The 16,204-nt window shown below is 34.9% G+C and overlaps 2 protein-coding genes across 2 annotated transcripts; one reads left to right on the forward strand and one right to left on the reverse strand.

Moving 5' to 3' along the window:
* Nucleotides 1-561: 561 nt before the first annotated feature.
* On the reverse strand, nucleotides 562-8,690 carry si:dkey-264d12.5 (coiled-coil domain-containing protein 30). The gene is made up of 18 exons (XM_051122053.1): nucleotides 8,381-8,690; nucleotides 7,808-7,981; nucleotides 7,575-7,695; nucleotides 7,295-7,500; nucleotides 6,183-6,266; nucleotides 5,762-5,930; nucleotides 5,611-5,682; nucleotides 5,417-5,532; nucleotides 4,673-4,743; nucleotides 3,945-4,179; nucleotides 3,790-3,867; nucleotides 3,592-3,714; nucleotides 3,232-3,402; nucleotides 3,027-3,142; nucleotides 1,593-1,734; nucleotides 1,373-1,509; nucleotides 749-851; nucleotides 562-672 (listed from the first exon to the last, which is right to left on the reverse strand). The coding sequence occupies exons 1-18, from the start codon at nucleotides 8,393-8,395 to the stop codon at nucleotides 613-615; spliced, it is 2,193 nt and encodes a 730-aa protein (XP_050978010.1). The 5' UTR covers nucleotides 8,396-8,690; the 3' UTR covers nucleotides 562-612.
* A 3,019-nt stretch (nucleotides 8,691-11,709) lies between these two features.
* Nucleotides 11,710-15,816, forward strand: emp3a (epithelial membrane protein 3a). The gene is made up of 5 exons (XM_051122054.1): nucleotides 11,710-11,877; nucleotides 13,479-13,567; nucleotides 14,127-14,229; nucleotides 14,833-14,973; nucleotides 15,082-15,816. The coding sequence occupies exons 2-5, from the start codon at nucleotides 13,490-13,492 to the stop codon at nucleotides 15,255-15,257; spliced, it is 498 nt and encodes a 165-aa protein (XP_050978011.1). The 5' UTR covers nucleotides 11,710-11,877; nucleotides 13,479-13,489; the 3' UTR covers nucleotides 15,258-15,816.
* The last annotated feature ends 388 nt before the right edge of the window (nucleotides 15,817-16,204 follow it).

The raw sequence follows: 16,204 nt of genomic DNA on the forward strand, positions 1-16,204 counted from the left end.
TTTTATCAGCTGTTTAGACTATCATTCTGACGACACCCATTCGCTGCAGAGCATCTATTGGTGAGCATTTCTTCAAATCTGTTTTGATGAAACTCATCTACACCTTAGAGATGAGAAGACTGAGTGTGAATAAATTCTAAGCAAATTATCACATTTGGGTGAACTGTCCCTTTGCATTATGACAAGTAACCAAAGAGGAGAACTTCTTCCGTTTGTGCTCATATAGTTTCAGGTAAGCTGATGACTTGAACTGTTTCACCTGTTTTTCCTGCCCTTTTCGTTTAAAAATGACTAATAGTATAATTAATAATGCTAAAAGATATTATAATGCTATCCAGAGTTAAAAGCAGCACATTTCTGCTTTGGTGTTGGTGAAAGGGGGTTTAAACCTTAGACCAAAAAATGTCTGTGAGAGCCTGGACTGGAAGACGGCACATAAGGGAGCGTTTTCAGACTTATTGACTCGCTGCCCTGTCATTATGTCAATTATGTTTTCACAGGAGGGAAAGGAACGTTTTTTTTAAGATTACGTAGACATAAAAAATGGGATGAAATGTTTATTTAGAAATATTTATGTTTACAAAAATAATTTACACTGAAAAAAGAAGATATTTATGTAGGAAGAGTAGTTTGGTCTTCGCCCTCTATGACACGACTCTCGGCAGTGACGTCCTGGAGTACGATGTGAACAGAGATCATTAGACTGATCATATACAACCTAAAATTAGATATAAAAGAATGTACTTACATCGCAGTTGGTCTCAGCTAATATCGTCAGGCATTCGATGTGCTCTGACATTTGTGCTGTTGTCTGCTGTAGCTGAATATTTTCTTTTTCAAGCAAATTTATCCTGAGGAAGTTAAACAAGAAATGCAGTTTTGAAAGATTTTCGAAAGTAAACTACCATTCAGTCAGTAAAATTTTTTAAAATGTTTTTGAAAGTCTTTTATGCTTGTAAAGCTTGCATTTATTTGCTCAAAAAATACAGTAAAAATTGTGAAATATTATTATAATTTAAAATATCTGTTTTCTATTTGAATCTGTTTAAAATCTAACTTATGTGATCAAAGCTGAATTTTCAGCATCATTACTTCAGTCTTCAGTGTCACATGATCCTTCACAAATCATTCTAATATGCTGATTTGCTGCTCAAGAAACATTTATTATCATCAGTGTTGAAAACAGTGCTGCTTCATATTATTGTGGAAACAAATACCAATTTTCAGGATTCTCTGATGAATAGAAAGTTCAAAAGATGAGTGTTTATTTGAAATATAAATTGAAACATAAATGTCTTTACTGTCACTTCTGATGAATAATGAGTATTTATTTCCTTTTTAAAAACCATACTTACCCCGAACTTTACCGTACCTCATTTTCATGGTTGAAATGGTATCCAACGCATTTTTCTGTGCCTCTTCGAAGTTGTGCAGCTGTAAAAGCAGCTCTCTGTTCTTCTGAAGCAGACTTTCATTTTCAGATGTGACTATTTTCATCATGTGTTTTGCCTGATGAGGAGCAAGCATCAGTATTTAAAGGTGACTTGTTTTTTTTAATATTTTTTTTTGCCCAGCCTCCCATGTGACTACACCTTTTCCTCTTGTTTCCTTAGAATAAAAATCTCTTTCTCCAGGTCTTTTATTTTCTCGTCACGCCACCCCGTCTCTCTCAGGTAAACCCCTCTGGCCCGGCTAAGCTTGTTTTTGTAGTGGATTCGCTTGTCGTTGTATTTACTGGAAAAAAAAAAAAAATAGAAGAAATACTGAAGAATCTCTTTTGAACTCGTTACGTTTATTCACTCAACAAGTAAGCATTTTAAATTTAAAATTTTCAAAATGTTAAATTTAAATTCTTGAATGTTCAGTCCTAACAGCAGTGTTATTTTAGTATCACTGAGATACAAACATAGTTTATATTATTTTTTTATGCACTGCCGTTTAAAAGTTTGGGATCGGTACGATTTTTCTTTTTTTTTTTTTTAATGAGGCCTCTTACGTTCATCAAAGTTGAAAAAAAAAAATTGCAATTTAAAAAATACTATAAAAAATAATTTATTCCTGTGATGCAAAGCTGAATTTTCAGCATCATTACTTCAGTCCTCAGTGCCACATGATCCTTCAGAAATCATTCTAATATGCTGATTTATCAATGTTGAAAACAGTTGTGCTGCTTAATATTTTTTTTGGAACCTGTGATACCTTTTTCAGGATTCTTTGATGAATACAAAATTAAAAAGAGCAGCATTTGATCAAAATAGAAATCTTTTCACTATCACTTTTTATTAATTTAACACATCCTTGCTGAATAAAAGTATTAATTTCTTTCAGAAAAGGAAAGAAAAATGTACTGACCACAAACTTTAAATGGTAGTGTATATTATTATAAAAGATTCATATTTGAATAAATTTATATTTATATTTGAATAAATGCTGGTCTTTTTAACTTTTTATTCATCAAAGAATCCTGAAAAAAGTATCACAGGTTTTAAAAAAAAAAAATATTAAGCAGCACAACAATTTTCAACATTGATAATAAATGAGCATGTCAGAATGATTTCTGAAGGAACATTTGACACTGAAGGCTGAAGTAATGATGCTGAAAATTAAGCTTTGCATCACAGGAATAAATTCTATTTTAAAGTATATTAAAATAGAAAACCACTATATTAAATTGCAATAATATTTGCCAATATTACAATTTTTTCTGTATTTTTAATCAAATAAATGCAGCCTTGATGAGCATAAAAGACTTCTTTAAAAAACTTTAAAAATCGTACTGATCCCAAACTTTTGAACAGCAGTGTGTTTTAGTTTTCAGTTTAGTTATTTAATAATGTTGCATGTTATGTCATTTTTATTATTATTATTTTTAAATATATATGTCTATATATGTTTATTAATTTTAATTTCAGTTTTAGTTATTTTAGTACATGTTTGTTTAAGGGGTATGTAAGTATGTTTAAGGGGTTTTCAGTTAATATTTTAACTGGAAATATATATAAATATATAACCCTGGATCTTTGTACCTCCTCTCAGCATCCACGTTAACTAGAGCTATCTGAAGTTCTGTCCTCAGAGACTCAGTCTCCTGTTGACTGCTGGTTATTCTGTTCCTCAAGTGTTCGATGTTTTGTTGGAGCTGCTTGTAAAGCAAACAAAAGTCATTTTGTGAAAAGTACATAATATTGCAATCTACCGACTAAAGAACATGTTCAGATCAGCATCAGATACCCTGAGGTTTTCCTGCTCTGCGTCAGTGACGTTGTTTTGCAGCTGTGTGTTGATTTTCCTCTGGGACAGCAGCTCTTGTTTGGTGGCGATGAGGATGTTCTGGATGTCCTGCAGCTCCTCGAACATCCTCTTCTGCTCTTCTGCATCCCGCTGAAGCTGGACGTCCTGCGACTGATGTGAAGGTGTGTGGTCAGTGTCATTTATTAGGTCAAAGCAAGCATCCTCAAACTTTTTGTACATGAAGTACCACCTGAGATTTAAAGTGAGCAGCCCCATTTATTTGTGTTAGTTTTAACTTTTGATTTTATTACTTTTCAAACCCTAAAATTCTCCCCCATTTGGGAAACCTGTGTTCTTCACCTGGACCAAAGCTCTGGCCTGTTCAATTTCCATCTGCATGTTCATGGACAGCTGCCTTGTCTTCTGCTGCTCCTCCTGAAGGACAAACTTCAGCTGGCAAACCTCATCCTCCAGAGATGACACCTAAAAAATCAATCATTTAGTCCCTTAGCATAACTAACGACCAAATCAACTTGCAAATAAGAGTCAAATGCTGACCTGCTTCAGGTGTTTGTCACATTGCCTTTCCACATCGTGTGCCTCAAGCTCTCGTACCTTAGTTATTAAATCTCTGATCTGTAAAGACACGAAGACACGAATGCTTTTGCTACATTACATAACTTTGCTTTTTTGTATGTCGTCTCAGTCCTCACCTCCACCTGAAGGCTGCCGACGGTGTTCCTGTAATCGTCCGCCTGCTTCTCGCAGAGGTTCTGGAAGTCTCGCACTAACTGCTCCGCATCCGTCCTCTTCCTCTTCTGCTCTTCACATTCGTCCGCTGCCCTCCTGCGCAGGTCGGCCTCCGTCTCGAAATCCATCCGCAGTTTCAGCGTGACCTGCGTCAGGTCTTGCAGCATGTGTAACCTCTCCTGCATCTCATCCAGACACCTGTAAGAACAGCTTCAGGTTGTTTATGCTTAGAATTGTTGATTCTTGAAAAGTCTTTGATTCGGAACCAACAGTTTCATAGATCCTAGAGTAGACTGCACAGCATATTTCATTTACACAGTTCTTTATTGGCATCAATGGTTCCATGAAGAGCCTTGAACATCCATGGAACCTTTCAAATGCAGAAAAGGTTCTATATGGTTGAAAAAGGTTCTTTAGATTTTTTAAGTGCCCTTCAAAATGGTTCTTTTAAGAACTGTTCACTGAAAGGTTCTTCGGGGAACCAAAAATGGTTCTCCCATGGTATCACTACAAAAACACAGTTTTGGAACCTTTATTTGGTTGTAATGTCTTAATTTTAACAGGTTGAGCTTTTTCAGTGGTCATTTTTCAATGTTTTCTTAGCTGAATTAAATATAAATAAGGTCCATTAGCATGAATATGTATGTGTATACGTAAGCTATATAAGATATTAGTCAAAGTGAGGCCGAACCGTTTATGGATATCCTCTTCCTGTGGGTTTTTGCCTTTGGATGCAGTGCCAGTGCTGTCAGGGGCTTCTTTCTGTTAGAGTAAAATAATATTAACAGTGTTTCTATATAGATAATTTACTGATTGATTGATATTTAGGGATGCAAACTTGTCATAATATACATACATAACTGTCCAAAAGCTTGGGGTTGGTACAATTATTTCATGTTTTAAAAAAAAAAGTGTGTTAGACTTATCAGAGCCGCATTTATTTGATTAAAAATACAGTAAAAACAGTAATATTATGAAATATTATTACAATTTAAAATAACAGTTTTCTGTTGTAATATTTTTTAAAATGTAATTTATTTCTGTGATGCAAAGCTGAATTTTCAGCATCATTACTCCAGTCTTGTGTCACATGATCGTTAAGAAATCATTGTAATATTCTGATTTGCAGCTCAAAAACATTTATTATTATTATCAATGCTGAAAACTTCATATTTTATATGCCTTATATATATTTTTAAAACCATAATACATTTTTCAGGATTATTTGACGAATGGAAACTTCAAAAGAACAGCATTTATTTAAAAAAATTTTTTATAAATGTCTTTGCCATTTTCAGTCAATTTAGTACATCCTCATTGAATAAAAGTTCCTTTAAAATTCACATTACTATTTTTAATCTTACCGACCCCAAACTTTTGAACATCACTTTTCTAGGATAAATTAATTAGTTATCTTTTTCCTTGATTATCTTACCATTTCAAACAAATGCACATGCTCCGCTTGTAGCCTCTTCACACTCTCCCTGAGGCGGCACAACTCTACTTCCTGTTTCTCGTTCATCTCTTTTGTTTTTCGCAATTCAGCAACTTCTAAAAGGAAAACAAAATCGTCTAACTAAAATAAACTCAAACTATAAAAAAAAATGGCGAATGGCGAATAAATTATACCACAGCGTTTCAGTTTCTCCACTTCGTGTCGGAGGTGCTCCACTTCCATTTGAGCTTCTTGCAGCTCTGGTTCTAAGAAAAAGGCATGATTTTGATCTCAGGATGTTCATGCGTGTCTTCCAACTTGTCATGCCAAATGTAAATGAGTTACCATAAGCCTTTTGGGTCAGGTGAGCCGACTCCAGCTCATCCGTGAGTCTGCGGATCTCCTTGTGGGCCATGGCGAGTCGAGCCGAGGCCTCTTCCACATCTCGCTCCAGTTCCTGCAACGTCCGTCCCTTCGTCTTGTCATCCCCACTGCACTGCAGGTCAACCACCTGCTACAAATACAGAAGCTTTTATGTGTTTCATAAACCAATGCATCCTTTGTAGCCACATAAAGCATGTTGACTTGCATGCTTGGAAAATGAAACATTCAGAAGAAAACAAAATCAAAGGTTAGTAGAAGTGGTCCTTGTGTAAAGTAAACAGTATTGCAGGAATCCATCTAAAATTAGACGTGATACTTTTCTCCTTTTGGTTTTTGTTGTGCGTTTCAATGACATGCGTCAGGTTAATTGTCTTAAACATACAGGCAGTAATTTCTGTTTACTCTGAGCAGCTTTTCTGAGTCCTAGAAGTCTCTTCCAAGGGCTTTGAACATGTGGTGGTACCACCTTGAGGAAAGACAAGGAGGTATATTTATTAAGTTTTTAATCTGAAGTTTCATACAGAAAACAAGAATTAGGCCTATCGTGTAGCTCTAATATGCTAAATGCGACTATAAGGCATGAACATATTAAGATGTAAACATTAATGAGTATTGTGAAAGGGCTACACTACCAGTCAAAAGTTTTTGAACAGAAAGATTTCTAATGTTTTTTAAAGAAGCCTCTTTCTGCTCACCAAGCCTGCATTTAAGCACGGCACAAAACGTAAAATTTTGAAATATATTTACTATTTAAAATAACTGTTTTCTATTTATATATATTTTATATATTAATTTATTCCTGTGATCAAAGCTATATTTTCTGCATCATTACTTCAGTCTTTAGTGTCACGTGATCCTTTAGAAATCATTCTAATATGCTGATTTGCAGTTCAAGAAACATTTATTATAAAGATCTAATAGAAAGATCCAAAGATCAGCATTTATCTGAAATAAAAAACTTTTGTAACATTATGCACTACACCATTCAAAAGCTTGGAGTCAGTTTTTTAACAGAAATTAATACTTTTATTTAGCAAGGATGCTTTAAATTGATCAAAACTGATGATAAAGACATTTATAATGTTAAAAAAAAATTATATTACAGATAAATGCTGTTCTTCTGAATTTCTGTTCATCAAAGAAACCTGGAAAAGATCTGCTCAGCTGTTTTCAACATAATAATGATAATAATACATGTTTTTTGAGCAGCAAATCAAAATATTAAAATGATTTCTGAAGGATCGTGTGCCTGGAGTAATGATGCTAAAAATTCAGCTCTGAAATCACAGGAATAAATTTTAATACAGTTATTTTAAATAGTAAAAATATTTCAAAATTGTATTGTTTTTGCTGTACTTTGGATCAAATAAATGCAGGCTTGGAGAGCAGAAGAGACATTAAAAATCTCATTAAAAAAAACCTTTTGACTGGTAGTGTATATAAATACATGTGACTTGATGTAGTAAGACAAAACCTGAGAACTGATTCTCTTACTCTGACCACATTTCCTCTACAATCCTCTTTATGAACATCAGGATCCTGTGTGATCTTCACATCCATGTTCTCCTGGCTTTGCATTTTCTCCAGCAGGGAGGCTCTGTCTGCGAGGAGGTAAGCCACCTGTTCACTCAGGCTGATGGGAATAATATCAGCCAGACCTTCCTGGAGTAACATCTCAGAGATTTCGCTCCTCTGCGCCTCTGTATACATAAATTTAGATATCATGAGAGTTAAGGAGTGAGTCTTATGAAAAAGAGAACAGACAGAAACACACCTTGTTGTCGGCGGATGTCATCCAGGGCAGCATGGAGCGTTTTGTTTTCTTGCTCCAGATGTAAAGCCACAGAGTCTCGGGTCTTTGTGAGACTCTTAATGTGATTGACATATTGCTGAACCTGACATATGTACATACAGACAACTTTTACCTATCTAAACATCTCCTTTTGCGTTCCACAGACAAAAAGACACTTACATGGGTCTGAAGGATTTTTCTTTTGCTGCGCTCACCTTTTCAATCTCAGCAACACGTTCCTTCTGCAGATCTTGGATCTGCTGGTTGAGGGATCTCACGGTACTTTCACTGCTCTTGTAAAGCTGCCACAGCACAGACAGACGCTCATCGCTGGAAGCCGAAGAGTTCAACCCTTCTTCCTGCAGCCGCTGATCCATGTCCTGCAACATCTGTCCATCGCAAACAGATATGAAGATGAACATACATGTTCTATCTATCTATCTATCTTAGGGTTTGGTGTGTTTTAGGTGTTGTTCACACCTAACACGTGATCTGCTCATGTTGTTTAAACATCTTTTGACAGCTGTTGTTGCAGCTTCGTAGCGCACATGCGCACATCCATTTTTTTCCTTTAACGACTTAGGGGTTTTCTAGCATGAAAAAATTCCAACTTTCTGTTACATTTGCTTTTCGGCAAAACAAATAACGCGAATGACGCACAAAATGGTACAAGGTTTATTAATAGAACCTCAGACTGATGTTTACCACACTTCGTGATGTGTTCCCTTTAAGGAAATCAGTAAAACGAGCAATTTGCCATGTATAGCTTTTTTAAAAACAGACCTTACCTGTGCTGTGCACATCTCTTCACGTTTAAAACCATTTAATTATCTATTAGTTACTGTTCTAAGTTCTAGGAAACACATAAACGCGCGTTCCAAAAGTATCCAAACTCTGCCGCTGTGAATTCAATCGAACCGTTTTCTTTCATGTAACAGTCGCGTTCTAATGGAACTTTTAAACTTTCACGGTCGCCTAGAAACGGATGTTACAATGTATCATCTTCAGTTTTTTTCAGAATCTGTGTGAAATTCACGTTCATCAGCGTATAGGCTGTCTGTATTGTGTCTGTGTGTGTCTGTGTGGGACGTCCTGCAGAAGAACGCCACAAAGCCCGTAATAAGAAACGCGGTTCCATAACTATATAAGGTTCATTACACGAAGCGTCTTTTGCAATTTGAAAAGTGATTTAAAGTACATTTTAAACATTCCATCAGATTTAAATTTTTAGATCAGTCTGTTAAGTGTTAAATTTCATTCTGCTTTTCATAATTAAATACAAAAAAAAAAAGTTTTTGAACAGAAAGATTTTTAATGTTTTTTAAAGAAGCCTCTTTCTGCTCACCAAGCCTGCATTTAAGCACGGCACAAACCGTAAAATTTTGAAATATATTTACTATTTAAAATAACTGTTTTCTATTTATATATATTTTGTATATTAATTTATTCCTGTGATTTAAAGCTATATTTTCTGCATCATTACTTCAGTCTTAAGTGTCACATGACCTTCAGAAATCATTCTAATATGCTGATTTGCAGTTCAATAAACATTTATTATAAAGAGCTAATAGAAAGATCCAAAGATCAGCATTTATCTGAAATAAAAAACTTTTGTAACATTATACACATTCAAAAGTAGTCAGTTTTTTAACAGAAATTAATACTTTTATTTAGCAAGGATGCTTTAAATTGATCAAAACTGATGATAAAGACATTTATAATGTTTAAAAAAAAATTATCAACCTGGAAAAGATCTGCTCAGCTGTTTTCAACATAATAATGATAATAATACATGTTTTTTGAGCAGCAAATCAAAATATTAGAATGATTCCTGAAGGATCATGTGCCTGGAGTAAAGATTTACATTTTTAGATCAGTCTGTTAAGTGTTAAATTTCATTCTGCTTTTCATAATTAAATACATTGTTTTAAAAATATTCACGAGGGACACAAACGTCACCCTTTTCATGGAATGACCTAGATAAGATAAAATACACTCAGAAAAAAAGGTACAAATGCTGGGGCGGTACTTTTTTTTAAAAGAAACTTTTTACCTAAATGCACCATATTGGTACTTTAAGGGTATATCTTAGTATCTAAAATATTCATATATGATCTGGGACCACAAAACCAGTCATAAGGGCAAATTTTTCAAAACTGAGATTTATAAATAATCTATAAATAATTAAGCTTTCCATTGATGTATGGTTTGTTAGGATAGGACAATATTTGTTTGAGATACAACTATTTGAATATATGGAATCTGAGGGAATCTGATTTTAAAAAATTAAAATACTGAGAAAATCGGCTTAAAAGTTGTCCAAATATATATATTTTGAATATTACTAATCAAAAATTAAGTTTTGATATATTTAGTTAGAATTTTACAAAATATCTTCATGGAACATGATCTTTACTTAATTTCCTAATGATTTTTGGCATAAAAGAAAAATCTATAATTTTGACCCATTCAATGTATTTTTGGCTATTGCTACAAATATACCCCAGCGACTTCAGACTGGTTTTGTGGTCCAGGGTCACATATTAGCACTTAAAAGGTACAAAAAAATGTAACATTTGAAAATGTACCGCCCTCATGACAGCTTATGTACCTTTTTTCCTAAGAATCATAAGACTTTTTCTTTATCATAGTAGGCTATTCACGCTGAAGCTAACTAACCATTTGAATGAACCAAATTAGATAAAAATTGTTCATTTTTGTAAGCGGAAAGGTTTGTTTCTGGAGCGGAAAGATTGAAACACTTCATGGGGGATTTATGTGTGTGAACTGATGTTTCTTTGGGTGGTCTGTGTTTCCTCCAACAGGAAATAATCGTCCAGATTGCTCCATGTAGGAGTTTTATAATTGCTTGAACTGCAGCATGTGACTATCCATGAACAGAAGGCATGAATATAATCATCAGACTGAAAAATCTATGAAAAAGACAGGATAAAGATACAGGACACAGAATAGGCCACGTTTATTTGATAACTCTTTTATTTCCTATTTAGGTTTGTGTATATGCTTTATTTTTTAAATGAATGTTTTGTGTGTGTGTGTGTGTTAGACGCCAGTGTTTCCTGTCATAGCTATGCAAAGATTTGATTTCAAAAACAGCTATTGTTTTAAAATCAGCTTATTTTACGTCTGTTTTTAACCTTAGAATGATCTCAGACTGCTAAAGTCTGATTTTGTGGTGGCTGTGCCTTAAGATTAAATGTGACCCTGGACCACATGGGTCAGTTTTTTTAAATTGAGATTTATACATAATCTAAAAAGCTGAATACATAAGCTTTCCATTGATGCATGGTTATTAGGATAGGACAATATTTGTCTGAGATACATCTATTTGAAAATCTGGAAAAAAAAAAAAAAAAAAAAAAAAAAAAAAAAAAATTAAATATTGAGAAAATCTTTAAAGTTGTCCAAATGTTAGCAATGCATATTACTAATTAAAAATAAAGTTTTGATATACTAAAAAATTTACAAAATATCTTCATGGAACATGATCTTTACTTAGTATCCTAATGATTTTAGGCATAAAAGAAAAATGGATAATTTTGACCCATAGAATGTATTGTTGGCTATTGCTACAAATATACCCGTGCTACTTCAGAGTTAAGGTTTTGTGGTCCAGGGTCACAAATTATTATAATCCTAATTCAAGATATGAGGGATTTTGTCTGATAATAATTAGTGTTAAGTACTACTGTAAGGTCAAACCTGCCTGTTTTAAATGTTTGAAAATGATAAACAGTTTAGAAACATTTCAAAATTTTAATTAAAAAAAGTAATCAAATGTAATTAGTTACATTACTTTAATAAGGTAATTAAAATAGTTACACCACTTATTACATTTTAAAAAGGGTAACTTGTAATCTGCAACCCATTACATTTCCAAAATAACCTTCCCAACACTGTACACACATATACACCAGGGTTTTTTTATTGGCGAATCTACCGTATCAGAACATCAATGCATTGACTGTTGTGTAATTATGTAACTGACTCTCTCTGGGTTTGGGTGGACACAAACCCATTTTTAGTTTGTAGAAACTAACCCAGAGTTTTTCTGGAGTTGTGAAGGAAACTCCTCCTCTAACCGAGCCTGCATTCCTTCCTGGACCGTTTTTTCCCAAACGTGGGAGACTGGAGAGAGTGAGTGAGTGAGTGTGTGTGGAGGAGAGAAGTGGGGAAGAGAGGGGAGGAGACCTGCTGAAGACAGAGAACAACACAGAACTTCAGACCAAAGTTTTCAGAAGATCTGTTGGTACGAATACACAAGGTAAGCTGCATTTCGACTTCTTGTTTTCAACTTCGTTTAGACGTGTAATGTGCAAGAACCTTTAAAATGCCTAAAAGTTCTTCAGAAAGCTGTACTAGTGCATGAAGAACCCAGAGGGTCTTTACTTTTACATTATTAATGCATGAGACTAACAACATGCTCATCTTCAGAACCTAAAAATTTTAAAAGAACCCTATGCAAAAAGCGCTGAACCTAAGAACCACTGAAGAACCTTTCATTATTATTATTAAAAGTTAAACTAATTATGTTCTCTGAGATATCCATGTTTGTTTTTTGTACATAAGTACAATCCTTAGATAAAAGCAGAAATAAAATGCAACCAAACAGACTAGAACATTATGTAATCCTTCGCACAAATCCATCCAAAATTTCTTAATTGATTTCATGTGATAGGCAGGACAGCAGAATAGACTGAGACATTGCTGTAAGATCATACAGTTCATGTGTTTACACTGCATCTTACTAAAGTCTTAAATGGCACACAGAGCAACTAAACAGAAATAACTGTCCGAATGTGTGCCAGGAACGTGTAACGAGCAGCTCCTGCATGTAAACATTGAGAGGAGGGAATAGATTTAATGAAAACCAGAGTTGGGCAATGTTGACTAAATACGTAATCTTACAGCCACCACAAAAGGCCTCTTGGTCTGGTTTGGAAAGAGATCCACGCATGCATCGTGAGTTATTTTCACTGCGCTGTCGTGACAGAGAGGGTGTGGAATCTCGGGACCTGCTTGTGTCATTCTCAATCTTCCGTCCCTATATCCAGATCCGTCACACAGTCCTTATTTATGAATGGACGTTTTGTTTATCTCAACTAGAACTCTCCGTTCACCTTGTGGACGGAAAAGTCATGGAGGGTTTGTGGTATAGCCATGTTTTGCGTCTTGGAAACGTGATGATGGAAAATGGTCTAGCGGTGAGGTGAAAACACATTTATAGGTATGATGCCAGTGAAGTATTATTGCAGCGCTTGAATCGAAGTTCACACATAAGTCCGACATTTTTCCCTGGAAAAGATGTTGGGCAGCAAATGACATCATTTTTGATGAAGTAAACGTTTTTTTTTTGGAAACCCTCTATACTATTTAAAAGTTTGGATTCAGTGAGATTTTATTTCAAGATTATGGAAGTTTATTTAAACAGTGATTTCTGAAGGATCATGTGACACTGAAGACTGAAGTAATGATGCTGAAAATTCAGTTTTGATCACAGGAACAAATTGCATTTTTAAAATATATTCACATAGAAAACATTTATTTGAAATTGTAATACATTTACTGTTTTTACTGTATTTTTTGATCAAACAAATGCAGACTTGGTCAGACTTCTTAAAAACGTTTAAACTGTATGAATGGGATGCATACTGACATCAGATAGAAACAGGAGACCTTTCATTCTGTTTGTTTAGCTTCATTCAAATCTGGAGATCAGATACAAACTACTGCTGTTTACACAGTGCTCCTTAAAGTCGGCCCCATCAGAGGCTTCTCAGACACACTGATTAAATCCCAAGTGATTCCTCAGTTTTTCTTTGTAAGATTAAATTTCTCATCGAGAACCTTTTCTTCTGCCTGCAGAATCCACCAAAATGGCTTTCCTGTTGATGTTCGTGACCGTCCTGCATTTGGTCACCCTGGCCATGCTTTTCATCGCCACCATGGAGAAGGTTAGTCATCATCAGTGTTGCCAAGTCAGCAGTTTTCCTGTGGAATCGGGCTACTTTTACACTGTTGCCACGGATCGTTTTTGATGTCCGCGGGTTGAAGCAACCTCAGTAACATCATATTTAGACACTGAAATGTGAATTTACCAGAAGAACCCCGACACAAAAATGTGTATTTTTAATAGGGAACCCCTCTCGAAACACAATTTGTGTTGGTTTTAAGTAGCAGTTGGGCGGGTTTTGTTGTGAAAACCTGGCAACCCTGGTTGTAATTCATTTGCACAAACATCACTGCTGTAATAGCATTTGCAATAAAGAAAAATCTCTAAGAAAAATCTCTAAAAATCTCATAGAGTTCAAAGGTCATGCATGTTTGTCTATCAAAATATGTTCAGAATTGTAAGTCTTTTACTAAATATTTTTAATGCATATATTAGGTAAAGCAGAAACCTTTTTAAAAAGCATCTTTAGTTCATTACATCCTTTGTTTCTAAGCTGCATTATTATTGTTTTATTGATGTTCTTACAGTTTCTTATTCTTATTGTTATTCTCTTTTTCTAGTCCTGGTGGTCTTGGGCAGACATAGAGAACAGAGATCTCTGGTATAAGTGCACCTATGAAAACGCCACAGAATCTTGGTTATGTGCATCTGCCAACGAGAGCGGTTGGTAGCACGTGTTATAATCTAACAATCAATATAAATGGATTATTAGAATCACTGGATTTAATTATCGGAAGTCCAGGAGAACAGTCTGCACAAAAATGTTATGATTTGCACAAAGGCCTAAAATGATTTGATGATGCTGAGTGGAAAAAATACCGATTAGGGATTTTTCAAATTATTTATATGTATCATCTTTAATGCACTAATCAGATTAACAAAAGCAGTCAAATGTCAAAAGTTTTAATGACCAAAATAAGTATTCAAAATGTATCATTTCACTTGCAATCTGCAAACAAGTGGAAATGATTCAGAATCATTCATGCAAGTGAAAACCTGCATAGAATTGAACAAATAGTTGACTCAGATAAAGACAGAAATTGTGTCCCTATGCCAATTTTTGGGTCGTAAAAGCAGAAATGCTATGAAATGCATCATATTTTGTAAAAAACATTTGATGTGCTTGAGCAACACAGGCACTATTTTTTCTAAATCAGCATCCAAAATTAGTATAAAAAAGTACTAGAGTTCTTTCAGCCAATATGATGCACAGTGGTGTTATTAAACTATTCAAACTGTTTGTATCTGTGTGTGATTTTCTCTCAGAATGGCTGCATTCAGTCCAGGCCCTTATGATTTTGTCCGTGGTGCTCTCTTCCATCTCCTTCATGGTGTTCCTCGGACAGCTCTTCACCATGTCTAAAGGAGGGCTTTTCTACTTCACTGGCCTGTGTCAACTATTTGCAGGTATATTTTGTATTTATTTGATAGGGAGGTTGGTATACAAAGTCCCTATACAGTACCATATGTGCTGCCCCCTTGTGGTCACTTTTTAATTCCACCCCATTTACACAGGTTTAGCAGCGTTTGCCGCTGTTCTTATCTACACCTTTCAAAGGAGGGAGATTCTTGAAGATGCTCATGTACTGGAAAAGGGTCATTTCGGCTACTGTTACATTTTGGCCTGGGTGTGTGTGCCTCTTTTACTCATTAGTGGAGCACTTTATGTGCATCTGCGCAAACGGGCCTGATTGTTTTTGCTTAACACCACACTTGCTTCAGTAGTTTAGTTTGCTATTTGATTATATATGCTAATGGCTGTTTTTAGGTAAGTCAAGTTTATGATATGGCTTATTGTTATTTATTGTCATTGTGTCAGTTTTTAGGACCAAACTTCCAACACCCTCTTTGCTGCTTTTGCTGAGTTGCAACAAAACTTGCTGTATTTTCCCATAGTTGGGAAACTGCTGCTTTAAGTTTGATGCTGTTAATCAAATGGGATTTTAATGCAAAAAAAAGCTGGAAGTTTACTCACCCTCAGGACATCCAAAACGTTAAGAGTTTTCTTCATCAGAACAGTTTTCGAGAAATTTAGCATTATATCACTTGCTCATCTTTGCAGTGAATGGGTGCCGTCAGAATGAGAGTCCAAACAGCTGATAAAAACATCACGATACTCTACAAGCGAACCACAAAACGAAAAGCTGTGCTGAGTCCTCTATCCATAATATTGCTTTCTTTAGTGAAAAATTGATCTACGCAGAGATTAAGCACATTTTACAATTTAAAAAAAAAAAAGTTTGAAACAAATATGTGATTGGATTTTGATGTAAGGGGACAACAGGAGATGGACTTTTCCCCTGGAAGAAGTGTTATTATGGATTATGGACTGATATTTTGTTCAGATGCGACAATTTAAAACCTAAAATTTGCATTTGTTTATTGCAAACATGCAACTTTTCACTTCACAAGATGTTAAAGATGGACTGGAGTGGTGGGGATTATTTGTGAATTACTGTAATGTTTTTATCTGCCGTTTGGACTCTCATTTTGACAGCACCCATTCACTGCACAGGATCCATTGGTGAGCGAATGATGTAATGTTATGTACATTTCTCCAAATCTGATGAGAAAAATACTTTTAAGCTAATTTTCATTTTTGGATGAACTATTCCTTTAAACCATGTTTTAAGAAAAC

The sequence above is a fragment of the Labeo rohita genome, chromosome 11, assembly GCF_022985175.1.
Source record: "Labeo rohita strain BAU-BD-2019 chromosome 11, IGBB_LRoh.1.0, whole genome shotgun sequence".
Lineage (NCBI taxonomy): Eukaryota > Metazoa > Chordata > Actinopteri > Cypriniformes > Cyprinidae > Labeo > Labeo rohita.

What these genes read in the sequence shown, in the direction of transcription:
- si:dkey-264d12.5 (XM_051122053.1), bottom strand. An exon ending in TGACATCCGCCGACAACAAG is followed by an intron (nt 7,501 to 7,574) that starts GTGTGTTTCTGT and finishes TTATGTATACAG; the next exon opens with AGGCGCAGAGGAGCGAAATC. An exon ending in GTAGAGGAAATGTGGTCAGA is followed by an intron (nt 6,267 to 7,294) that starts GTAAGAGAATCA and finishes TCTTTCCTCAAG; the next exon opens with GTGGTACCACCACATGTTCA.
- emp3a (XM_051122054.1), top strand. Translation starts at nt 13,490, where the DNA reads ATGGCTTTCCTGTTGATGTTCGTGACCGTCCTGCATTTGGTCACCCTG. An exon ending in TCATCGCCACCATGGAGAAG is followed by an intron (nt 13,568 to 14,126) that starts GTTAGTCATCAT and finishes CTCTTTTTCTAG; the next exon opens with TCCTGGTGGTCTTGGGCAGA. An exon ending in CCTGTGTCAACTATTTGCAG is followed by an intron (nt 14,974 to 15,081) that starts GTATATTTTGTA and finishes CCATTTACACAG; the next exon opens with GTTTAGCAGCGTTTGCCGCT.